Here is a 27,481-nt window from a genome sequence, read left to right as displayed (position 1 = left end):
GCAACACATACTTTGGTTACATCTTATGCAGTGCTGCCTTTGAACGAAGAGCATTTAGAAATTTCAACCCTACTGACTAGGTACAGGTAGGTAGCCGTGTTGGTCTGACGTAGTCGAAACAAAATAAAAAAATGCCTTCCAGCAGCACCTTAGAGACCAACTAAGTTTATCATTGGTATGAAATTTCATGTGCATGCACACTTCTTCAGATATCTTCAGTGTATCTGAAGAAGTGTGCATGCACACGAAAGCTCATCCCAATGACAAACTTAGTTGGTCTCTAAGGTGCTGCTGGAAGGATTTTTTTTTAATTTTGTTCCTACTGACTAGGGTTAGATATAGGACTCATGAGGCTCCCATGTTACAGCAGCTTCACAGGCTACAGGACCATTCTCTCATATAAGTTTGCCTGGGTCTTAAGCTCTTCGGGAAAGGACATCCTCTTTGTCTAGTCAATATCCAAATAGTCAATGTACAGTATGTCATCACTTGGTAGAAACTTGAGAGAAGGCATTCTCAGCAGCGACAGGGCAACCATAATTTTTTCTCCATACAATGCTCCTGGGAATTATATCATGCTATGCACCGATCTTAAGAGGTTTTTATGGTTGCTGATCATGGCATGCATGTTTTTAAAGCAAGGATGGGGAACCTGTGGCTCTCCAGATGTACTTAAGACTCCAGTTGCCAACAGCACCAGCCAGCATGGATGGTCAATAACATCTGGAGAGAACTGTAGGCTCCCCATCTCTGGATTAAAAAATTAAAAAGAAAAAGGAGAAAGATGGAAAGACCACCTCCTCACGTTTTAAGTGCCCCACACATTCTAAAGCATGGGTAGGCAAACAAAGGCCCGTGGGCCAGATCCGGCCCAATTGCCTTCTAAATCTGGCCCGCAGACGGTCCGGGAATCAGCGTGTTTTTATATGAGTAGAATGTGTCCTTTTATTTAAAATGCATCTCTGGGTTATTTGTGGGGCCTGCCTGGTGTTTTTACATGAGTAGAATGTGTGCTTGTATTTAAAATGCATCTCTGGGTTATTTGTGGGGCATAGGAATTCATTCCCCCCCAAAAAAAAATATAGTCTGGGCCCCCCACAAGGTCTGAGGGACAGTGGACCGGACCCCTGCTGAAAAAGTTTGCTGACCCTTGCCCTAAAGTGCTGTGATTCTTGTGGGCATCCCACAAAAGTTGCAGAAGTCCTCCCGATAACTTCACCCAGCCAAGATGGGGCCATGCACAGCCCTCATCTGTATTCTGACAGGCCTTTGGCCTGATAAGTTTGTTTGTTTGTTTATGGCCACTATTAAGTGTTGGAATCTGTTGGCTTGATTGAAAAGCAAGATATAAATTCAGAAAAGAAAGAAGTTATTGGTTTAATTTGTTTTTAGCCACCTTAGGGATTGTGTGTTCAAAAGCCAGGTTATAAATATTTAACACAAACAAAAAATGCCTTATCAGCTAAATCAATAGGCCAAAGCTTGGGAGCTACAAGCTGGGAAATAACAGAGAGTTTAAACTTGGCTTCAGAGTACATGAGATGAAGTCCAGCCACAAAATGGTTTACAAGCAGACTTCAAAGACATGATAGCAAACAATAAAAATAGTCCATTTTTTCTGCATACTAAAAATTGGAATAGTGAAACCAGTTGTGAACAAAAGATCGTCCCCTCCTTAGTTTCAAGAATCTGTATCTTCTTGGGAGTTCCTCAATAGATCCACAATGTTGCTGTGTTTAGTCTAATTGTCAAGAAATCCTGTATTCTTTTGGCAGCAGTGGAATGCTTTCTATTAATGATCAGAAATGTTATGCTATGAGCCTGTCCAAACTGCAATTTGCAACCAGTAATAAGAGGGTGAAAGTGCATTTTTAAAAGGAAAACTCAGGGAGTATATCCTTACAATTTATCTTCAAAACATTCCATACATCCTTTTCATTTCCCAAAGCAAATTAACTTTATATATATATATATATATATATATATATATATATATATATATATATGTGTGTGTGTGTAAAGCAGTGCTTGGTCATCTGCATAACATAAGAACAGAAAGCATTTCCTAAAATGTGCTTTCACCTTACCCATTGGCTAAGGGCTTTCTCTAGGGAGTGACCTGCCTCTAGCCTAAAACTACATTGATGTGGAACACCTGCCATTGTCTAGGGCCTTGGAACACACAGTTCTGTTGTGGTAGATAAATATTACACAGGCATCATTCCCATTCTTCATGGAGGCAACCGGCCAAAACCATAGTTTTAGTGCTAACAGAAGTGAACTTGAGTTCACTGGCTCCCTTCTTCTCCAACGCAGCCATGAGGAGGGGACTGGAAGTTTATGCTTCCGTTTGCAGTTAATTGTGGTTACAAACAATGGTCAGTGTTAACTATGCTCTAGGGCCATTGGGTGGGAGGTCCACATGGGAACACATTCCAGTGGCATCATGACAGATGTGGGCGGGGCAAAAATGGGCAGGGTATTGGGTGTGGCATCCACCTACGTAGCACGTAGCACAGTCTACCGTTCCTGCTACACAAAACTCAAAGGTATACACAATAGCAGCCAGAAAGGCAATACGGGTTGGTCTCCACACCACATGGCACTTCCGGTTACTGAGAAGGGGAAGGTGTAATGCTGCAGGATGCTCAACAGTATACTGGAGCAGCAGAAGGGTCAATTCACTGCTTCACCTACACCATGCTGAAGGGCTGCATATGGCTCTACCCAATCCTGGTTCAGAGAAGAAAGCAAACCTCAATCTTTGGCTCGTTTCCCATAGTTAACGTGAACCACAGCAGGGCTTAAAGAACATGTTGTGATGAAGCTTTCTTAGGGAAGTTGGAACCCACTTACAAAGCAAGATCTGCACAGGTCAGACTACTGTGTTTAAAGTCTCCCCACATTCAGAAGTGAGGCAGGCAATGACCCATGAGAGGGCCTTCTTGACAGTGGTGCCTTGACTCTTAAATGCTCTCCTCAGGAAGGCTCACCCAGCGCAGAGTCTGATGTCTTCACAGCACAAGGAAAGGGCCTTCTTAAAATTTGCACGGCCTTTTAGATACTGAGTTCTACACTGTTTTAATCTGGCTTTTTCCTCCTCTGCTGCTATTATTTTTAGCAGTTGCTATGAACCGATAAAGGAACTGATGGCATCTAATGTATTTTTAATATAGAAATAAATACGATGATATACTACAGACAGATATGTAGATAAACAGAAGGAGAAACGCAGCAAAAATTATGGAATCAATTTTTATACAGCCCAGTGCTTACATCTATAAAGAATGGCTGAATAATTTTAACTGGAGAGTAAAGGCTTCTTTTGTAGAGGAAGAACAAGAAGAAAAAAGAGAGAGCAGAGATTTTGTGGATGTGGTCTGTCATATGCAGCATGACAGTCTGATTTAAAATAAAAACTAAAAAAAAAAATCCTCTGACAGGAATTCACTTGCTGTTTGAGTCTTCTGTACCAAACAAGGCTAGCACCACATGCTTCTGGAACTGCTGAAGGGGGAATCCCAATACAGTTGCATACAAATGTGCTGCTCAGCAAAAAGTGATGGAACTTAAGATGCTCTGAAGCAAAAGCAGAAACATATCCCCAGTGCAACACAAGACACAACCTAGCTTGCAAGGGTTTACATTTATAATATTAATAATATAAAAAAATTCACTCCCGCAATATCTGAAATCACAATTTTTCTGACATCTGCTTACATATTTATTTAAATTTAGCCTTACTGCAAAGATTCTGAGTGTACTTCTCAAAAATCACAAAATAAAACAGCCAAATAAAAGTAATTTCATCAGGTGGTACATACCCTGATCAATTTTCAAAAACGGCTGTGTAATTACAGCCCATTTAAAATAAAATAAAATAAAATTGAGTCTAGAAAATTTCCAGAGGAGGGAACTCTACAACTCTCAAAACAGTCTTGTTCAGACATAAGATTGCATACTTTGTCTAACCATGGTTTGCTAGAACAAGAGCAAGGAGCAGGAAAAAAACATCCCCTCATCCCCTTGTGTGCCTGGCTTGACAGAAGACTTCCCTGTTTGTTCAAACACAGTTTCTTGTGTTGTCTAAACTGGGAAAATCTGGTTTAAGCACTATTTACAAACCAGGATTTCATAACTACAGTCTGCTTTGCAATCCTAGTTTTTAGGTGCTATTTGATCTACAGGTGTGGGTGAGTTATAATTTCATAAGAATGTAACAAGAGACTGCTGGATCAGGCCAATGGCCCATTTAGTCTAGAATCCTGTTCTCAAACTGGCCGAGCAGATGCCTGTGGGAAGATCTTTTAAGCAGGACCTGAGAGCCACACCACTTTCCACACCTGTGATTACCAGCAACAGGTATTCAGGCGCACATTGCCTCTGACAGTGGAGGTGGAACACGGCCATTGTGTTTAGTAGCCACTGATAGCCTTATTCCCTATGAATTTGCCTACTCCTTTTTTAAAAGCCATCCACCATTGGTGACCACCACTGCCTCCTGTGGAAGCGAGCTCCATAGTTTAACTGTGTGATACTGCACTGCAGTAAGGGGGCAAGGTAGACGTTCATATAATTATGCATGGAATGGAAAAAGTGGGCAGAGGAAAGTTTTTCTCCGTTTCTCATAACAACTAGAATTTGTGGACATCCAATGGATGTTGGAAGATTTGGGGCAGATAAAAGAAGGTATCAAGTGCTGGAACTTTTTCCTCATGGGGAATTGCACCATCCCCTTTTATCATTTTGGTTGCCCTTTTCCAAATTTCATATCAAAATTCATATTCTACTACAAGAGAAGAAAAGTAGTAGCTCAAAGGGAGGTTCCAAATGTCTGCAGAACAGAATTATAACCATTAAGGCGTTTTGTGTCCGTCACCCCCCAAAAAACGAATGTGAATCGGACAAATGAAATTTCAAATTCCACTCTCTTGGTGCTCCAAGATTCATTTATGTGTTTTATGCCAAGAACTATGCCCTTAGTTTCTAAAAATAACCCACCTTTTAATGCAACATTCCCTTGTCGCTAACAAATCTTTTCTAAAGAAGGTGGAAAAGCCACTCATAAACCGAGTCATAAATGAGAACATGGAACAGCTGATTCCAGGATATCCTACCCACTGCTGCAGAAAGGTTAATAACTCCAAAGAGGACAAGCAGTGGAATATTTTGTTTTATTTTTATTTCGTCTAATTGGTGAAAGGCCAATTTAGGCATAATGAACTAAAGAACTAAAGTTTGGGGCTTTAGCCTTACACAAAAGAGAACTTGCTTCCAGCAGCACCTTAGAGACCAACTAAGTTTGTCATAGGTATGAGCTTTCGTGTGCATGCACACTTCTTCAGATACAATTCAGATACACTTTTATTTTGTTTTATTTTGTACGTCAGACCAACACGGCTACCTACCTGTAACATAAGAGAACATTTGCCTAGACATGTCCACAAAGCCCTTAGGGTGTAGGTCTAAAATTGTAATGGGGGAAGCGAGGTAAATTTATTCCATCTTTCATTTATAAAATTTGTATTCTGCTTCTAATAGATAAAATAATGTCTAAGTCTTTTTTTTTTACATGCAATATAATTGGAGGGGCATCAATACATATTCAAAGAAGAACAGCCTTCACATCAGACTTTTTTTAAAAAAAAACCTATATAAAAGCAGAGTAAAACTATATACCAGGCATGTCCAACAGGAAGATTGTGATCTACCGGTAGATCACTGGACGTCTGTAATAGATCACTGGTAGATCACTGGCTTGCCCCTAAAAAGCTCAACAAATTTGTGGCTCCCCTAAAAAAAGCTCAACAACTTTGACCTGAACCCCTAAAAACAGACCTTCTTCCTCCCTAAAAAAAGCTTAACAACTTACCCCCCAAAAGGGGGTAGATCACTGTCAGTTTTTAACTCTATGAGTAGATCACAGTCTCTTGGGAGTTGGCCATCCCTGCTATATACCAGACAAAACTAAGCAGTGCACAAAAAAATTAATAAAGAACATTAAAAATTTGGAATCACGGTTTCCAGGAACACTTGTGTCATTTATTGGACAAAGACTTGGACTAGGTAGACCGGATTCAAAGTCTACTTAAGTGTCCCTACATCCAGTCCAAAATTTTGGTGACATCAGCTCTCTGCTATGAATCCTGTAGCTTTCCTTCCTTTGGTAGGCTCCAAAACTTGCATTTCAAAACACTCTTACTCTGAATATACCTGAGAGTTTCAACCACTCTGGTGCAATGGGCAGAGGACTGGTAATTGAATGGAAATCCATATTTGAACGGAAGCCCCCTATTTGAATTCCTGCTCAAAGAGCTTGCTGGACAAAAGCTCTTTATTTAAAAAAGCATTTTCTCCCCCCACATCTCTGTTTTGAAACTGCATTGTTATGCCCCAACCACCCATCAGGGGGCATAAAAGAACTTTGTAAAGGTTCCAAACACCTACCAGTAATCTCCTCCCCACAAACCTTAAAAACCAACAGATTGTACCAGTCAAGCACAAGGGATGCAATGATCACATTTCTCCTGAACCAATGAAAGAAAACTCTCCTTCATCACTTATCTAGCTCACACTTGCCCTAGTCATTGAGGTCCTATTTGAAGATGGCAAATGAATTTGCAGTCAATAACAGGCAAATACAACCTTTATTTCTTTTCGTGTTGCTCTTTCCCATTGCCCTACCTAGTGCATGTGTTGCCTTGAAACATAATCTGATTCCCCCACCTTCCAAATTCCTACCATTCCAAACTGCAGAAAAAGCTTTCTCTAGGAAAACAACAACACAATTCTCCCCATTATGGAAAAAATGCCTACACCCTAGCCTAGTCTATCTACTGAAGTCACAATAAGGAGCCCACCTCCTATCCAGGTTTCATGGGGAAAGCATTTGTGAAGTATGCAGGTGTCTGCTTTGATCTTAATTTGTTTACTTATTCAGCTGAACAGATGGGGGGGCAACATTTTAACATGTAATCCCAGAACTATCCAAAATATCAGATGCTTTGAGAACTATAAAAGTTGGGGTAATTTTTATTTGCCTTCGGGATGATTTTGAAATGAGACCTCTTTCCCCACCCCAAGTTAAAGTGAGAATTCTCAGGGATGATTTTTAAAAATAAATAAACAAAAGCATAAGGAGAAGCCTGCTGAACCAGGCCAAAAGTCCACTTAGCCCAACATCCTGTTCTCACAGTCACAAAGCAGATGTCTTCCCTTATTCACAATTTTTCTTAACTAAACTAAATAATATTTTGCTACGTGAGAAAACGAAAGCAGGTCTCTCTCTCTCTCTTTCTTACACATGCAAGCACACACAAACACACACACACACACACCTGCTTCAAATGTCCAAAATCTCTCTTATAGGGTTCTCAGCTTCTTAGGCTAGTGATTCAAATACATAAGGCAGCTTATGGAGGAAGTGTGCCCCTTCCTTTCCTGGACAGGGGCCTAGCAACAACCAAATACTTATCAAAAGAATAAACCGTCTGTTGCCGCCAAATAGGATCTTGTCAGTATTATGTCTCTGCTGTTTGACATGCCGAATCTGCTTTAACCACGTGCTGTAATTGCATGGTTAGAGATATAAATATTGCATGCACCATATGCTTCGCCCGAATCTCTTTATGAAATGTCTGCCTCATGGCTGCTCTAATTTACACCCACTGGCAATGAACCTCGAGGAGTCAGTAGGTCAGCCGCAGATGGGGCTGCTGCAGCACAGAAGCTCTTGATGTTTACAGTTCTGGTGGAGGTGGAAAGGAATGGCAAAGGGGATGCATAGGAGGAATCATCATATCTGCTCTGGAACTCTCCCCGTTTCATTGGAACAGGGAGATGAGAGCAAGTGCCATTTAACAGCAGGGCTCTGATGAACCAAGGTGCTTCAGACAAGGAAATGACAATACTCAAGAGAATCTCTCATATTTCCCCACCCCTTTCCTCTGATTGAAATTCTCACCTGCCTTCCTGAACCCTGCTATCAATGTATCTGCAGACTCCAAGACTACTGATCTCTGTCTGAAATGGCAAGGCTGTGCGCTGCAAATGAGTACAATTGACTCTGAGGTGTGAATGACAGTGCCTGGGCCCCAACCATATAGCTATTTCATTCTTCTTGAATCCTGCTGGCTGACAGTGTACAGTATACAACCGAGGACAAAGCTCACAATTCATAGAGGCTTTTCGCTCTTAACTGTGCACGCTGTAAGCAAACAGCCCCGAGGAAATGAGTTACTTACAGCAGATTAAGCAATTTGCCACAGTGTCTCAGTAAATTGTAATTGTAAACTGTACAATGCTTTTAAATGTTCTGCATGGAATATCCAACCAACACAAACTGCTAGTCCTGTAGCTCCAAGACGAAATGACAACTGTACTGGGGGATATACAAGGCATATCCCATGAAGTTGCTTTTGGGTTTAGTTATTAATTTGGGGTGACTCTATGAAACTATGGGCAGACCCATTGGATGAGCTTCAGAAGTGCTTAAGTGCAAACAATTTTGCTGAGTCTAGTCTTCTGTTTGCAGGTCTTCTGTTTAACAGAGCCTTTCCAAGATTGCCAATAACCCTTTACTGTAAAATATTTCCCCTTCTTTTTTTTAAGTGACTGCTTCAGATTCAAAAAACCCTAATGCTTCCCCAGCTGGGCATAAATAAATGATGCTGTATTTCTGTGTGGCCCGCTGCAGATGTAATAATTGTGCAGTGGCAGGAAACCGTGCATCCCCAAAGACCATGGTTTCATATTCTACTTATTCTCAGAATGGTTGGCAGCAATTCCATCATTTTCAGGAAAGACTAAAAGGTACTAAAGAAGAGGAGAGGCAAATGTTTCACTTCTCTACATCCTGAGGAAGTTAGCCCAAGTTAAGCAATCCAAACAGTATGATACAGGGCCAGGCTTTTCCCCTTTCCTTAACAATGGTGGTGGCCTAGTCTCCGGAAATGAAATGGGGACAACAGACTACTGATCCCTCAGTTTCTCTTTGTGAGGAGACCAACTGCGATAGTCCTGCTTTGTCATGAACTGGCAGGGTGACAGAGAGGATCCTGGTGAGGGGTGTAGCCAGGACTGGGGCACACCAAAGCAAGCAGGGGATGGGGAAGGAAGTACTCACTGGGTGACGGAGCATGGTGAGGGGATGGGGTCAGTGCACAGGAACCAAAACAGCAAGACCCATCACCAGAGCCAGAGGTGCCTCTGGCTCCATGAACACAGTGGGCTCTGAAGCGTAGGGGTGATATGGGAAGCTGAGGCAGGCAAAGGCCCACAGCCCAGCTCCCTAGCTAGTCAGGTAGGGCTCGCTAGCCCTGGGAGGGTGTGTGTGATTCCTCAGCCGGAGTGAACTGGAACAGGTGAGGTTCACCTGCCTCGTCACGCTCAGATGGCAAAGTACAAAAGGGAAACAGAGCTGAGGTGCTGGGTCTGGTTAAATTGCCACGTTGGTTGGACCATGGCTTGGATGTTCCAGGGAGACTATTTTTTGTGGGACTGACCTCCAGGTGCCCTGACCCCTGGATTGGCTGCAGAGGTGGAAATCTGGCCTGAGTGGACTTTGGACTTGTTGGCCTGCACACTAGCATCTGATGTGGGAGTATTCACTCCAGCAGGACTTGCCTCCAGGTACCCCGCGGTTCAGGGTGCTGCGACCTGGAATTGTGTCTACCAAGAAATAGACAGAACCCATCTTGTTTCTACAAAGGTCAAGCAAACCATTTAATCTATTGCATTTTACGCCAAAGCTTAGAAAGCTACACTGTCCATATCCTGTACCATATCAATCAACAATAAGAAAAGTGTTGCAAAGGGGAAATAAAACACATATGCTCTACAACACAGATAGGGGGGATCCTTTCAATGAGGGTTTACAACTGGCCTGCCTTGTAGTCTGAGCTAATGCAGTTCACGTGGGTTTAGAGCTCAAAGATCTGCATCTTTCCCCTTGGCGTTTTCACAGTCATGGCACTTTTATTGGGGTCATCACTGGCAAATCACACATTCCAGGTGTAGAGCATCATCCACACTCTGCAGCTTCCACTTCTCAACCTCAAGGTGGGGTGGCTGCTTTCCTTTCCCCATGGGTCAGGCTCTCTTTAAATCAAATCACATAGCCAATGGGTATGTGGTAATGACCAGGAAAGTCTGTGCTTGCTCAAAAAGAGGTGTTTGGATTGAGGTGTGTTATAAGAATTTTGAGGTCATATATATATATATAATAATTGTTCATAAAACATGTACATGAATGTACAGAAACATGTCTGAAGCAGCACAGGAAAACAGGCCTGACTGACACCATTTTGACTCTCTCTGACCAGGTGTTCCTCTGCAAGGAAGAAGGGGGGTGGGGGGAACCTTCTCATTGTCTCAGGAATTAAAGTGATAATCCCTGGCATCCTGATACCTGACTGCCAGACAAAAGGGTGTGATTAACTTGGCTGGGAAACAGGGAAATGTAAATATCTCTCAATTTTGTTGATTAGGTTCTGGGGGCAGGGGGCAGGGTCCAGGGTGCTCAGATTACTGCCACCAGACCTCCCCTTTCATGATGTACCTATGATGAATCTAGGGAGGGGGGGTCTTGGGCTACACCCCTTCTGTGACATATGGATGATGCTTCTGGGGGGTGGGCTGAAACCAATTTCAAATCTCTTTTTAAGGGCAAGACATCTTTGTTTGGGGTTCCTTCCTTGTTCTCCTGTGTGAGAGGAAGGACCCTGTTGCAACAGCAAAAATAAAAGTGCCTTGCTTCGCACGTCCTGGTTTGGTCTCTGTTATTTGGTGGGCAGGAGACGCTTAAACTTTGTCTGCTTGCCAGGATACCTGGACTCTTCCTGGGTCAAGGATCCACTTAATTCTAGGGCCGTGTAGCTCTGCAAAATTTTTACAACAGTTTGGCGACCACTTCGGGGACCCAGTTTTGCCTTGAGCTCCGGGTTCACTGAGGAAGGGGAGCCCAGCGCGCCCTTGCCTCTTTTGCAGGGGGGTAAACCAACCTCAGGACCCGAGGCACTTGGTAGTAATTGAGAGTCCAAGCGGGACCCCCAGGACGAAGCAACGTTTAAAGGGACAAGGCTGTTTTTTTTTAGGAACCAGTTGGAAGCTGGAGACAACGGGATTCGACTGAAAGGATCGGTCGTGAGTATTAAAAGGGGACACCTTGGGTGAGCTAAGAACCACAGCAACTAAAAATCTATTTCTCCACTTGGACTATCCTTTTCTACTCTCCTCTTTGGACCTTAGTTGCAGCAAGGCTGCCAGGCACAGTTACAGAGTAGAACTGAGGTCCCGGGCAACAGTCTTTACGTTAAACGCAGAGCTTAGAAAGACTGTCCCAGCTCCCTTCTGCCAAACTGAGCAGAAGTCTGAGCAAACTGTCGCTTTTCTACCAATCTGGGAATCTGGCTATCCCAGCTCTGTTTCCTATTCCTCTGCTCTTAATCTTCGGGTGAAGCCGCCCCTAGACACCCCCGATCCCCACCGGGAAGTGACGGGGTTGTTCTAGATCGCAAGGTCACCCGTTCTTTTCAAAAAACCTTCCTTCCAAGGCTAACCACCCGGCATTGCGTGGGCAAGCGTCCAGGGCAGGTAGTCTTTCTATTAGATTGTAAGAGGCAGGAAGTTGCTGTGGAACCCTCAGGCAATTGATGACCAGTGGGAGGGTTCCAATAGGGTTTTAGCTGCACCAGGCCGCCTAGTAGTTAGTGCACGCGAACGGCAGGCAGGAACACCACTAGGACGTGGGGGTGAGTCATAGACTCGGGAAGTTAAGAGTGTCCAGGAACAGGGTCGGGGACCCAGAACTGCAGTATAAAAAGACAGAAGTAAAATGGGTGCAACCCACTCTAAGGAATTCCTTTCCCAGACTCCCAACCGAGGCAAAGCACAACTGAGGCTTTGCTCCGGTAAGGACTTTGAGGATGAAAGTCCACTCCAATTCGTTCTCTTAAATTGGCATGAAATCCCCGGGGCGGACAAGCTTGAAGGGAACCAATTGCAAAAACTTTGTAAGAAAAAAACATAGGGTCCGATTTACTATGGACCACCCAGATGAGGGGAAATGGCTACCAGGAGGTTCCTTTAACATACAGTGAATCTCCGCTTTAAAATTAACCCTGGTGAACTCTGAATGGGAAAAGTTTTGTGAGGAATCCTGCAAAGTATGTTATGGTATAAAATTATATATGTTTGCATGTTACATGTTGTCTGTGTTGTCTGTTACGTGTATGTGCGTCTGTTCCTTGTGTCTGCTATAGATAGTTGTTTCCTTTAAAGTAAATGAGAGATATAATCCAGGTTTAGGAAATTAGGGGTTTGTGTTTAAAATTTGGCCATGACACCCACAGACTGCCTTTTTTAAAGCATGCATAGTTTAAAATAATATAAAAATTAAGGCAAGCTTGCTTAAATAATCTTATGTAAGGGCTTGATCAACCCAAAAACATGGCAAATATTTAAAAGAGTGGAGGTAGTGTGTAAAGGTTTGTTTTAAAGAGGCTGTAGAAGGCCATTGTTTCCTCTCCAAAAGTAAAAAGAGGGGGCAGGATGAAGGAAAATAACGAGCTGTAAGTTTAAAAATGCTTGCTCAATGCTTTGAAAATATTTTAAACTTGAAAATGTTCATAAACTCCAGCTATAAGTGGATAAGAGATGTACTCAAGGTTTAGAATGTTATGGGGTGTGTTTAAATTGGCTACAACATCCATAGACTGCCTTCTTAAGTGTGCATAGTTAAAACTGCCAACTTGTTTAAATTTCTAGTATAGAAACAATGTTGAACCGATCAATCTTAAACATTATAAATATGAGAATGAGGTGTGCAAATGTTTGTTATTGAGAGAGGCTCCAAAGGGGAGTCTTTCTCCAAGTGACTAGATGAATATTGACTAAAGGAAAATTGAACAGCTATTCCAATAAAGGTGATTTGTTTGTCAAAGGTAGAGCTTCCATAGCCAGGAATTGTCTATCTGAGTCTAGTTTTAACTTCAATTGTGTTGGACAGAAGGGTTATTGTTGGGCTCCTAATATCAGTCTCTTAAGAAAAAAACAACTCATCTGCTCAAGGGTTCTGTATAAAGTTGGTATTTTCATTCAAATCTTGTGAATCCTGTATCTTAGAGGGTTAGACTAAATGACCTCAGGGTCCCTTCTAACCCCCATTTTAGAGCTATGTGAAAGGCAATGTGTCTGATGTGGTGATGGGTTGAAATTCAGCCCAGCTCTGCTTTCTGGCAAGGAAAGATTATTGGTTTTCAGAGTTGGAACAAGAGTGTAATTGTTTTTTTTTATGGAGTGATTATATAAGTTTTTATCACATTGTCTATTAAGGTTTAAAGTTTAAGCACATATGAAAGCCCTAAGGGGATTCACCAGGGATTGTTGCTGTTGTGCCACAATGGAGGTGTGCAACCAGAGGAGAGCTAGCTTTTGACACCTGAAGAACACACAAAAGGGTAAACAAACAAACTGCACTTTCCAGTCAATATTGGTGGACCATCCTGTTAAATGAAATACGTAGACCATTTTTGAGAAATGCTTCTCCCAAAGTACTAAAACAACACATCTGGTTATTCTTTTGTGGGGCAACAATTTTTAAGAAAAATTATAGCCCCAAATGGGGGATATTGTTATAAGAATTTTGAGGTCATATATATATATATATAATAATTGTTCATAAAACATGTACATGAATGTACAGAAACATGTCTGAAGCAGCACAGGAAAACAGGCCTGACTGACACCATTTTGACTCTCTCTGACCAGGTGTTCCTCTGCAAGGAAGAAGGGGGGTGGGGGGAACCTTCTCATTGTCTCAGGAATTAAAGTGATAATCCCTGGCATCCTGATACCTGACTGCCAGACAAAAGGGTGTGATTAACTTGGCTGGGAAACAGGGAAATGTAAATATCTCTCAATTTTGTTGATTAGGTTCTGGGGGCAGGGGGCAGGGTCCAGGGTGCTCAGATTACTGCCACCAGACCTCCCCTTTCATGATGTACCTATGATGAATCTAGGGAGGGGGGGTCTTGGGCTACACCCCTTCTGTGACATATGGATGATGCTTCTGGGGGGTGGGCTGAAACCAATTTCAAATCTCTTTTTAAGGGCAAGACATCTTTGTTTGGGGTTCCTTCCTTGTTCTCCTGTGTGAGAGGAAGGACCCTGTTGCAACAGCAAAAATAAAAGTGCCTTGCTTCGCACGTCCTGGTTTGGTCTCTGTTATTTGGTGGGCAGGAGACGCTTAAACTTTGTCTGCTTGCCAGGATACCTGGACTCTTCCTGGGTCAAGGATCCACTTAATTCTAGGGCCGTGTAGCTCTGCAAAATTTTTACAACAGGTGCAAAAAAGGGGGGGAAAGAATATTGAACACAGCAGTGGGTGCACACAACTGGATCATCAGAGACTAGAAGCCACATACACAGGCTTTTCTCACAGCTACCATACACTCAAGAGGTTGCATGAATCAGCCCTATGTAAGAAGTCTTCTGCCAAGTAGAAACAACCCATTCCTTTTCTGTTCTCAGCTACCCCAATATTTGAGAGCATTGGTCTTGTTTGCATTCAATCCTTGGCACTTTAAGATCTGGAGAGCTGCTGCCAGTCAGAATGGAGACTACTAGACCAGATGAATGAAGAGTCTGATCCTGTATAAGGCACCTACTATCATGGCATAGGGACAGTGTTTGTAAGACCAGCCTTAAATAACTTATTGGTTGTCAAACTTACCTGATCACAGATCAGCTCCCACTTCTTCTCATTGTCGTACTGTCGAAGTAGCCTTGCTTTGTCAGGAGGCAAGTTCATTGCATTCTGCAGAGAAAGAGAAAGCAAACATGGGTGACCACAGCAGGCTAAAGGTTTAGAAAAGTCTGGTGTGAACAGACCATAACAATGTGGTTGCAATTAACATTAATTGTTTTCCTTTGAATTCTCAGTTAACAGAGTTAATCCACAGCATTCCACAAAAAAGGATGTTGAAACAAGAATTGCCAGGGAAGAGAAGTTGAAGCAAACAAGGCACTTTTTCTCTCCCCAAGGGGAATCAATCCAGACTTGGTCAAGATTCAGAGGTTTCTCACATGCAGGGGCGTAGCGAGGCGCCGCGACACCCGGGGCGGCAAATTGCCATGCATCCGGGTGGGCGTGGCGTTGCTACGTAATGACGCATGCATCGTTACATGGCGGGGTATCACTGCCCCCCGTGCCTCCAAAGCCATGCGCCTCGCTCCAGCTACAAACTCCAGGTAAAAAGCCTGTTCAGCGTGCGGCTTTGGAGGCATGGGGGGCAGCGATACCCCGCCACGTAACACGCATGTGCAGTAGGGTGCTGCGCATGCGTCATTACGTGGCGGGGTATCGCCGCCCCCCTGCGCCTCCAAAGCCGTACGCCTCCAGCTACAAAACTCCAGGTAAAAAGGCCTCTCAGTGCCACGTACCCGCCGTGCTCAGCGGGCATTTTATCTGGAGTTTGTAGCTGGAGCGAGGCGCATGGCTTTGGAGGCACGGGGGGCAGTGATACCCCGCCATGTAACGATGCATGCGTCATTACGTAGCAACGGCTTTGGAGGCGCCGATCGCAGGGCAGGGGCGCAGCCCCGAATTACACCCCCTCCAGGGCGGTGCCCAGGGCATACCGCCCCCCACTTTCTCCGCCCCTGCTCATATGAACCAGAACAGGATAGAAGAGTCACTGGTGATTTGTGGCAATTGTCTCCCCCTCCTCTGCCACATGTGCACACATTAATTGCTGCAGCACTTGTACAACTGTATGGTCCCAAGAGCATAAATAAAGCAGTGTGCAAGGTAGAATGCTATATTCAATGCACATTAAGGCAGTGCAGTTACCTACTTATACTACTCCTTATTGTTTATGTTTATATTGCCACCAACACGCTAGGTACATACGGTAACTTCCAGAACAGCAGCTGTGTTAACCTGTTGCAGCTAACAGACAACTGTTTCTGCATGCACACACACACACCGATCCCTCTCTATCCTCCATCCAGACCAGTGAGAAGCATTAGCAAAGTTATAAGACACATTCCAGCCAATCAAAAACACCCTGAGGTGCGAAGTAGAATGGGGGTGGCGGCCTGCAGAAAGTTCAATGGTCAGAAAGAGATACCTTGAGGGCAGCATTTGGCCTCCAGGCCTGAAATCCCCCACCCCTGATTTAAAGGATACCAAAATAAATCCACAGCACATTTCACAATGAATGGGCAGGATCCTTTGCAGGACTTAACTGAGTGGAAATTACAATTCCCCCCCCCCCCGGCAAGCCTCCAGCTGCATTGCAGGCAGATATAAAATAAACTGCTTTGAGCTTTTATTGCAACCAAGCAGTATTTAAATGTTGTGAAATATATACATATATAACAAAGATTCCCTGCATCCATTTTGGGTGGGGTTGCTTTATTTATCATGGGTCAGCAAACATTTTCAGCAGGGGGCCGGTCCACTGTCCCTCAGACCTTGTGGGGGGGGCAGCCTATATTTTTTGGGGGGGTGAACAAATTCCTACACCCACAAATAACCCAGAGATGCTTTTTAAATAAAAGCACACATTCTACTCATGTAAAAACACACTGATTCCTGGACCATCCGCAGGCCGGATTTAGAAGGCAATTGGGCCGGATATGGCCCCCAGGCCTTAGTTTGCTTACCCATGATTTAACTACTGTATACTTGTAGAATCATATCATAGGATCAAAGAATTGTAGAGTTGGAAGGTACCGTGAGGGTCAACCTCCTGCAATGCAGGAAACTTTCCCAATTTGGGGCTCAATCCCACAACCCTGAGATTAAGAGTCCCGTGCTCTACCAACTTATCTATCCCCATTGTATTATATTTTTCAGATGTAACCTGCCCTGGGACCTTACAGTGACGGGAGGGTAACTCAACATCAACATCACATGAGCAAAAGCTTCAACTGTTGAATTTCTGCCTGTGGTACAGCTTTTAAGAGACACAGCAGCCCTGCCAGAAAAAGCGGCATTCCTGACGCTATGTCAGGTATCAGCCAACAGCTTCCATAATATAGTTTAAAAATATTTGTTCCAAGCAGAGCATTCATTGCAAAGTCCTGAGATGTAAGTGTAGATAAAAATCACAATCTGTACAGAGTGAGCTTTCCTCCTCTCTTACCTAAAGGCATAAATGAAGGCCTACAGTTTAAAACCTCTCTTTTAAAAATAAGCCTTGAAATGTCATTAAAATGCTAATGAAGTGCTATTCTGTTGTAACAGCAGGGCAACATTCTGATTTTTAAAATGTCACTGCATGCAAACTGAAGGAGATAATTTACATACTAGGGCTCTAATCTGTGCCCATAGTGATATGGCCCTTCTCATATAAAGGTAACACAATGAATTGGAAATGATGGCTGACAACCAGCACTAACAAAATATTTGAATAGATGGGGGGGGGAGGTTTGTGAAACAGATCAGGGGGGAAATGGTGTTTGGCTACAGTCAATGCCTTCAGGGCAGCCTCACATCCTAGATTTCAAAGGTAGGATCTCTCTGCTGCCACTACCAAGTATCTACCAGGGCACAAGAAAATCAATGATGTTGAACTCAATATGTGTACACTGCTATGCCACTATTTACGGTAATAAAATTAGCATGAAGCTTGTTTACATTGCAGCTACTATATCAAGCAGAAGCTAACTCCCAAATTGTTCCAGGTACCTAGTAAAATACAAATGGGTAAACGAAATGCTGCACAGAGTTTTGTCTATTCATAGCAATACAATTTAGTTACATGCATTGAAAGCAAATAAACAAATCATGGGCATATCTCATTTAGGAGTTGAAAATGGAAACGAACTGGAAAGTTGTGAATGTAGAACTTCAATCATTTCACAACAGATCCCAGGTTCTGACCTACTATTCTTTTCTGCCATGTTTTGCAAGCTTCTGTGCTGGTGCTCTTGAGGAAAAGTCCCTTTCATTCAGCGTTAAGCTACCAGGATATCACCTCTCTCATTCATACACACACACACACACACACACACACACACACACACACACACAATTTCTAGGATGCTAAGTGGCAAAAGGAGTAGGGTGGAGTGGAGTAAAGAACCCAAAATGTTTAATCCCATTTGTAATGGCTCACTGTGATTTTCAGAGTCATGCCTTCATACAGCCAGCAGTGTAATGAGTGGCATTCCTGGAATTCCCAGAATGTTGAAATTCCAAAGCAGAAGAATTCATGTGACTCAACAATAACTGTAAGCAATTAGCTGCCTAAATACCTGTATGGTGTCTAAGTCAATATTGAGGCCATGCTTGATGTAGAGAAGCTTTGCATAACACCCTTTACAAAACTTGCCTATTGCCTCTCCCAAGATCAAAAGGAAAAGGAGACATGGCAGCCACTACAGCGCCATAAAGGACTCTTTCCAGCCTGGAGGGAACACTCCTACACGCCTGGGGCAGCTGATATTTCTTCAGAGTGAAGTGGGGCACCAAGTACTTACAGCCCTGCTTTAGATTGCTCAGCTGATAAGAAAAATTCTACCAACTGCTTCAAAAATGAGGGTTATTTTATTATCTCTGCTTTTGAGAGCAGATCCAGGCTTGCTATTTCTGCCTAAATCACCATTTTATTAGCATCACAACTGCAACTTTCTTCACCCTTCTGTTGAAGGCTAATTCCTTGCAATCGTACCAAGAAATCCTCACCTCTCCTTTTGCATTGTCATAAATGATTCATATTCTACCCTGGAGATTCTATGGTGTGATTTGTCCTCTTTCCTGTAATTACACCGCATGCTTGAGTGTGCTGGGATTGTGTAACATTTGCTAGTCATGCTGTACTGTGTTGTAATCACCTCCTCCAAGTGAAAGATAACCTGGCTGCAGTTCACAGAGCCCTCCTTCATTCAACACAACCCGCAGCAAAATGAATGGATGAGGCAACAGTCTCCTTTGGACTGTACATTCTCAGGCTCAAAAAATAGTTCAATCTTGGGCTTGGCAGCCTCTGGTCCTGAGGCTCAAAGACATAGCCACTCTGGGTTACAGGATCACCACATGCATTAATTTTGTTTAGATGTGTTTACACCTGCACATGTAAAACATAGACAGGGTCTATGTGTGCTGCAAACCAAGTATACCTGCAGCAACCTGGTGATTGTACTTGGTGACAAACCCTGGTTTGCACCTCTATAGAGAGTCTACAGAATAAGTGAAACACACATCTTTTTAAGGAGGGGGCTTCACTGAATTTAGTGGATTTACTTACAATTATTGCTTGGAATCACCCTGCAAGTTTCACCATCCTGTTTTGCAAGCTTCTGTGCCAGGGATGGGAATGTTGTTGGAACTACAACTCCCATCATCCCTGACTGTTGGCCATGCTGGCTGAGACTGATGGAATTTGGGAGTCCGGAAACCTCTGGAGGACCATATCTGTTCACAAGAAAATGTCTCCTCCACTCAACATTACAATTGCAGAATATCACTTCAGAGACCGACCTCATTCTAGGGTCCACCTATCAGCCAAGTTTTCCCACAAGCAGAGAAAACTCAACATAGTTGGTCTTCCCTTCAAATTCTCCTTTCAAAATGGAACTAGCAGGTTAGCACTGCATCAGAAATCCAGCATATTTGTCACAACTTCCAGGCCCTTCCCTGTCCTATGATCTTGTTACATTCTAGGCAGGAAACATTAGCATTCCTAACTCTCACCTGCCTTTTTGCAGAATTGCTCATTGTATCACCCCAGCAAGTGACTCATTTCTTCTCTCTGGTGCTTTCCACTTTCCTGTGCAAGAATATTCCTTGGCTTTTTTCCCCTCTCTTGCAAATGTTTTCCCTTCAGGCCACTGTTCTTGTTCTACCTTGTTTTGAAATAACAAATATGCCTTTTTTCTCCATTCCAACTGCTAACCTACACGATAGATGCAAGACTGTAACAATAGCAATGCAAGCCTCCTTTACATATCTCTTCCCACCCCCTTCTTTTCCATCGCTTTCTTTTGCTCTTGGTGTATTTTTTAAAAAACAAAAAACCTGGAGTTCTTTTATGTGTATGTTTTTTGCTGAGAGGCCTTCTTTTAATCCTTCCTAGTGGAGGAGAATCTAAATTGCATTCCAAGACTATACAAAGATCCAGGGTTATATAAAACATTGCTATTGGCAACCGACCCGCTAAATCACCTTGAACTGTGATCTTAGGAGCGGTACAAGGCTAGGAAGAAAGTTTCGTCTCAGAACTCAGTCAAATCTGCAGCTTAGAAATGCTATGAAGTTCAAGACGATTCAGAATCACTGACATATACTTTTCATGTCACTTTCTGTTGACTCCAACACAAAATTATGTCTGGAGTTCAGGCCACGTGAGAATCTTCTCCTATGACTCTAGTAAATTCATATTTAAAAAAGCAACACACACATAGTGAAGTTGACACTTATACAAAAAGTATGCCATATGCAAAATATAGCCATATTCTTTTTTTCACACTTTGACTTGAAATGAGGAACTTTACAACTGCTTCCAGATTATTTCTGGGTAATGGCTATTTTTAAATATCCATACATTATCATTAGCTCCCCAGATTAATTCATGACAATTCCATTTGCATGCATCCAAAAATAACACGAGCTTCCCCAAGAAATATGTTAGCTTCTGTTCTGGTGAATCATATTGCTGTCACGTGCCTGGTCATCTTAATGGGGATAGCAGCTTAATTCCTACATAGCAGTTCCTTGCATGAAGGAATTTTGTAATGAGTGAAACAGCTCTTCATATTTTATAGTTCCAGCGTGACAGGGTTCCCCCTCCCTCACCTCATGCCCCTACCAAATTGCCAGAGGGCAGGAGAATTCCCAGAACAGCACACAGGGGAAGAATGTTCCACCAGGCAAGCAAAAATTATGACAAAGTTTCCTTACAAGCAGTTAATAACTACTTTTCCCTGATGAAAATTACATGTATATATTTCCTGCCAACCTAGCAGTTCGAAAGCACGTCAAAATGCAAGTAGATAAATAGGAACCGCTACAGCGGGAAGGTAAACGGCGTTTCCATGTGCTGCTCTGGTTTGCCAGAAGCGGCTTTGTCATGCTGGCCACATGACCTGGAAGCTATACGCCGGCTCCCTCGGCCAATAATGCGAGATGAGCGCGCAACCCCAGAGTCGGTCACGACTGGACCTAATGGTCAGGGGTCCCTTTACCTTTACCTTTATTTCATGTCTTATCATCCCAACTTTTCTGTCATGCTAACTGATCACGATAGCAATAGTAGATTTAATAGCCTATTGGCTTGTACCTAAAGGGAGCAAAATTCCATAAGAGATTGGATTTTCTTGCTTTAAAAAAGAAAAACTCCAAGGAAGACAGATGTTCTACAGGTGCTGAGTCTCCCAACTCTATACGAAAATCATCCTGCAAAGATTGTCCTGTTTGAGGTAACATAAAATGACAGGTTTACCATATCCTTTATGGAATTGTTGCAGTCACTTTTAAACAGAAAAAGTGCAATATTAAAAAAGCTATCTGAGCAACCTTTAGGAGTGCCAAACCTTGCTAGGGGAGTTAGAATTAGGAGTCTCAACAGCTGCTTTTCATGTTCTCACCTCTTCATCACCCATGATGACATGTTGCATTTACACACTGATAGAGAACAATAAAAAGCTTACCGGTTGCTTAGTTGTGCAGGATGTGGCCAGGATTAAAGAAGGAATGTTTGGTCTGACTTTGGAATGTAGCCATCATATAATAATAGGTTACTAGATTGTGTCTGTCCATTCTCACTTCACTGCACCTGATTTTACCATACAGAAATAAGAGGGGAACTGAGTAGATCTGATCAGATTTCTGGGAGGCTACTCACAGCCTTTCTTATAAACACCTAAAGGTCACTTTAACAATAGGGAGCTCATTCTCACCTCTAGAACAACAACCAAATACCACTTATAACATTACTACTGAGAGCATTTGTTAAGCTGAACACCACAGGAGCATTATTTAATGTGGGTTCAGTCCTCAGGATTCACACACAACAGGAACAGGAGACAATGAAATTGTGGTTGAGACTGATTTCAGGAAGAAAAGTGAACTGTTTTCCACGTTCTTTTCTCTTATAAAACTTTCATTTCCATTTATTTTCAGGATTACTTCAAGCTATTGCTGCTAAAGGTGGTTCTACAATCATAAGGTGTACTTAGTTTTTCGCACATGGTTTCTTCCATTTTGGCTTTATTTCTCTTAAATAAATCATGACATGGTGTAGTACGTCATGTGCTGTTGTTCATCTGAGGTTGTGTTTACCTGATTTTAAGACCTGATAAGGAACAGATGGTTGTTATTATGTCCTCATATGTAAAACTACAAAATTCAAAGAGGGTGTACTTTCTTTTCCCCATGACTGTACCTTTTGAAAGGGCACCAAATAAAACTGGGGTCACATTAATTCTTTTCTACAACTACTGTACTTCTATTTCTCCAGTACCCTGTGTCTGCAGACCAATAGAACAGAAAATGTTTTTATGTGTCAGCAGTATTATAACTCCTATTTGTTAGCATGAGGCCTTGTAAACAGCTGCCAATAGGTCTCATAACATACTATTGGTCTGTACCTTCCTAATTAAATTCTAGTTAAATGAACACACTACTTCTTTCCACTCCCCCTGTTTGTGTCTTATACTAACTGCCAAACAGTGCCTTTCATTTGATTTATTCACATCTCATATTTACAAAGCTTTAGGTAAATTATTATTACATATGGGAAATTAGAATGGAAACGTTAGAAAAGTGATTGAAATGTAAGCATCAAAAGGCTTTAAATTTATTACAACACTGAACCAAAGGCTCATATTACTTTTAGACCACCACACTGACATATATCCCAAATGACACCACATGATTGAAGACTATACATTACAGACTATACAACTACACATTTTCATGATTTTCTCTTCAATCTGTTCATAAAAGGTTTCGTATGTCACAACCTCACAGGGTGTCTGTTGTGGGGGAGGAGGGGAAAGGAGATTGTTAGCCGCTTTGAGACTCCTTCGGGTAGTGATAAAGCGGGATATCAAATCCAAACTCCTCTTCTTCTTCTACAACAGAGCTATCACTATGGAACAGTAACGTATCAAACACTGCATGAAAGGAGTCACATCCATGCAATGGTTCTTTCCCTTCCTCTCCTACTCCCAGGAAAGCATCTTCCAGAGGTTGAGGTGACCTACCGAACATCATGAGCTGTGTTATATGGGGCTCCATTGCCAGGGGAAGAATTGTACAAAATCGGCTAGAAGAATCTTACACCAGCAGAGAAAACAAGGGTGAAAGGCTGCCTTGATCCAAATGACCATGGCAAGCATCATCTCTGGACTTTAATAGAGGAAGCCTTACTGCGCACTCTACCCTAGCGGCAATGTACAGAAGCATTCTGCCTGAACCACTCAAGAGAAATCAATGGAGCAAGCATAGAAACAAGTTTTGACATGAAGCCATACATACATTTACTTTCCTGCATTGGATGCAGTCTATGGATTGCACCGATTCACCTCTTCTGGAGTGCCAGTCTGCTGTGTCTGATGCTACTAAATAGTGCTAGACAGTTTTGGTCTGCAAACCCAAGAGTGAGCTCACTCTGTTGGATATTATAGTAATGAGTTCATTTTGCTTGCAAGAGAAGAAACCTATATGTGTGTTTCCCAGGAGACTAGTATATTTCAGGCAGAACTATGTCCCCTTGTGAGCTGTAGAGAATGGGTACCATGGGGGAAGAGAATGGTCTTTTGACCTCCTCTCACCCACATCCACAAAAGCAAAACAGTCACATTAACTATTGACACAGCACTGACCACTCAACAGCCATATTCTAGGGACACTATGCACCTGAACTTCTATCCACACAGATGGGTGGGTAAGAATCCTCTCCTACATGCACTAAACTCAGCCTCCCTCCCTCTACTTTCCATGTAACTCTTGGTATCCAGAGAGTAAAAGTCTAAGCCAGAGGAGCACGACCCATGTTGGCTGAACTCATACATCCCACTCAGTATTGTGCAGATACAAACACTTTCTGTTTCCTACAAAGCAGTGTTATGTCATCTCGGGAGTTGGGGGAGGCTACATCCATCTGGACGAAGGCCAAAGCATCATTGTATCCACGCCACATTTTAAAGTCCACCCCCCTTTTTAACGGAAGGTGAGACAATGAATATTCAGTTAGCTCTGCCACTGTTTTCAGCTACTTCATTTTTTAAGCATTTTGCAGGTTATATGGTTCAAGTTGCACTTGGGATGATGCACATTCATTCACCCCAAATGGCTCTCCTGGTAAGTGATCCACAACCCAACCATTCAAACATAAAGTACTTATCACATTGAGATCCACCATCATGCTGAGATCCTCAACATCCCCTCCAGCTGTTGCCAGGAATGTAGGCGAGAAACATGGATTTCCCTCTCCACATACTTACATTATTATTTATCTACACGTTCTGGCTCCAAGGGAGGCCATCTTTAGCAGAGGCGAGCTGGAAGATCTCTAGCAAGTCTGTCTAACCTGCAGACCCTGCAGATGTTACGGAACCAACCATCATGGACAATGGCCAGGGATGGTAACAGTTGTAATTCAGGACTAAAGGTTAGCTACCCCTGCTCTATGGGAAATGGAATAGGAGAGAGCTCTTGACAGGCAAAAGGGTTGTGGGTGAGAGAATGTGAGTCCAATTAAAATGTAGCACTATAAGCCCTTTTCAGACCTTCTCGTTGTGTGTATACAGAATGTATGAAGAAGAGTGATGGTGTCTTTGGTCCCATCTGCTTATCTCTACTTGTCCAGAACAAGGTCTGGAATGCCCCGCTACACACAAAGCTGAATGCACGTAAAAGCCTCTTTCTTACCTTTGGCCAACCAGTCTCAGGAGCCAGAGGCTGTGCTGGACCCCACCACTCAAGTCTACAAATGTGAACGTTGGGAAAATATGATTGTCATGCCTGCAGAGAACATACAGAACTGTACTATAGTGTTTATGAAAAGAAGTTTGGGGCTGATGAAGAGAGTGGTCTATGTCCTAGAGAGCATGTGTGGTGTTGTTATTTGAAGTTCCTGATGTACTTAGAAAATTGCAGTGATTAGTAGAAGCAAGAATGGATTTGTCAAAAATAAATTGTGGCAAGGTAATATTATATGTTTATTTGATCAGGTTACCAGGATAGTGGATTGCAAGAATGCAGTGGATAAAAATTATTTTGACTTTAGCAAAGTTTCTGAAAAAGTGTAAGTGATATTGTAGATGTGCTTTATGTGGTTGTAATTAGGTTCTAGTTTGTGTTACACTCTGAGAGCTGTCTTCTTTCTTGATGAAAACCTTAGAATATATTCCTCTCTCTAAAAAAAGTCTGCAGGCCTGTTTCTATATTTAAAAAAACAAATAACTGGCATATGACATATGCTTTACTGCTTAGTTAGCAGAATATGATTTGCATGATTTAGCAACACACTCATTTAATTTAAATCCAGGATCACGAAATGATATCACAAGGTCAAACATTCTCATTTCTTGGAAGCTTTCGTAATTCGTTTCTTTGTTCTTGGGAACCTTTCTGCCCGCGCCCTCCCTTTTTCTTCACAAAATATGATGCCACACCTTTATCAAGCAGTTCAGCATCGCAATCATGTATCAGCATCCTTTCATACGACAGATCTGATATACACATTATACAAAGCAAATGAGAGAGAGAGAATGGTAATTTACTGGTTCACACTTTCATGTGAGATAAATTGGTGCAGCTGCAAGCCTGCAAGGTTTCACACCAAAGATGTCACTCTGCCACTTTGACAGAGGAAAGAAATTGACAGAAAGGTTTCCTTATTCTGGAGGGTCCAAGAGATTCCTTTTACAGTTCACATCTCTTCAGCACAATCTGACCCAACTCCCACTCTGCAGGAAGATCTAGAATAATACAAAACATTCTGTGGGGAACTGCATATTTTTTTTAAAAAAATCCCTGCTATTTATTGTGGACAATTATGCTGAAAAGAAATTCTGGGCTAACTGGCATCGCCCACCTTTACCTAACCTTTGGCCCTCCAAAGATTTTTGACTAGGCTACCATCCTGACAATTGGCATGCTAGCTGGGACTGATGGGCAGAGGAGTCCAACAACATCTAGAAGGTCATCCCTGCTGTTCACTAACCATCATTCTGGCACAGTTGGCCTGATGTACAAAACTGGTAACCAGCTGAGAAAGTGCATGCATGTATGAAAGGCATAACACAACCCAGTCTCATCCTTTGCTGTGCTTGTACATGGTCCACTCAGTGAACCAGCCTGTTAGGATGAAAGAAGAGGTCTGTGCGCACCTCTTAAATTCAGCTCTCAATCCTCTGGGGCGACACATATTTTGTTTAGTGCTTAAATCAAAACTGTGCCTGTGCAAAGAAGTAAGCACAAAGTCAAACCCACAGTACAAAAGAAGCCTTTTATGGGGGGAAATACTGTCACAACTCCATTGAGCAAAGGAGAAAAACATCAGACATGCTTTCCTCTGCACATGTTGTCTTTAAGATAAAACAAGACTTGGGGCACCTTAAAGACTAAAACATGTTTCCATGGACTAGAGTCTCTTTCCGCAGATATATGATGAAATGAACTTTATTATGCAGGCATAGGCAACCTTGGCTCTCCAGATGTTTTGGAACTACAACACCCATAATCCCTGACCACTGGCCCTGTTAGCCAGGGATCATGGGAGTTGTAGTTCCAAAACATCTGGAGAGCCAAGGTTGCCTATGCCTGTTGTTATGGCACAAGTGTTCTTGAACTAAATGTGTTATTCTTTAAAGTGTCAAGACTCTTGGTTGTTCCTGCTGCAAGCAAAATCACCCTTTAGACGCAGTTATCTTTTGAGAGAATTCTGTGTTGTCACATTTTTCTTCATGACAAATTCTAGTGATCACCTGAGCATGTAAGTCTGCTTTAGGTTGGATCTGTATGTTATCCCATCACACAATTATCCAGCATGGGGTGCAACTGGAAGAAAATAAGATTTGTTCCTTTTTTGTTACAGACCCAACTGAATGGAACAGTTAGGAAAATAAAAAATCCCCACCAAAAAAACTGCTCAGTTCTAGTGGTCTGGTATTCATAGAATCATAGTGTTGGGAGAGACCACAAGGGCCATCCAGTCCAACCCCCTGCTTTAAGAGAACTGGCATTTCTCTGAACAGAATATCAAGTATTTCCTAGGCCACTTGAATGACCATCAACCAGTAGCAACTTTAAGCAACTACTTGTGATCTGGTCTGCACTTGAACTGGTGACCTAGTGGTCAAAGGCTCTTATATCCCATTACCTGTTCCTTGAGTCAGTCAATCCCCTTATTAAACGTGTGTGTTTTTAAATCTGCAACCATGAAGTCTGCCTCTTCTACTCTTACATAATGCAATGTTGTTTAAGAAGGCCATGTGGAACATGCTCAGTAAAGGATTGTTCTCT

The 27,481-nt window shown here is 42.6% G+C and overlaps 1 protein-coding gene across 6 annotated transcripts in view; it reads right to left on the bottom strand.

Moving 5' to 3' along the window:
* Positions 1–27,481, bottom strand: part of FMNL2 (formin like 2) — a 195,035-nt gene that overhangs the window by 72,494 nt on the left and 95,060 nt on the right. For all 6 annotated transcript variants that reach the window (XM_035131697.2, XM_035131647.2, XM_035131671.2 and 3 more), the window contains exon 2: positions 14,732–14,815. In XM_035131697.2, coding sequence (XP_034987588.1) covers positions 14,732–14,815 — 84 coding nt within the window. The remainder of the gene's footprint in view (positions 1–14,731; positions 14,816–27,481) is intronic.

Source organism: Zootoca vivipara, chromosome 1, assembly GCF_963506605.1.
Source record: "Zootoca vivipara chromosome 1, rZooViv1.1, whole genome shotgun sequence".
Lineage (NCBI taxonomy): Eukaryota > Metazoa > Chordata > Lepidosauria > Squamata > Lacertidae > Zootoca > Zootoca vivipara.
Note: the sequence above shows the minus strand (reverse complement) of the source record. Positions and strands in the feature narration are given on the sequence as shown.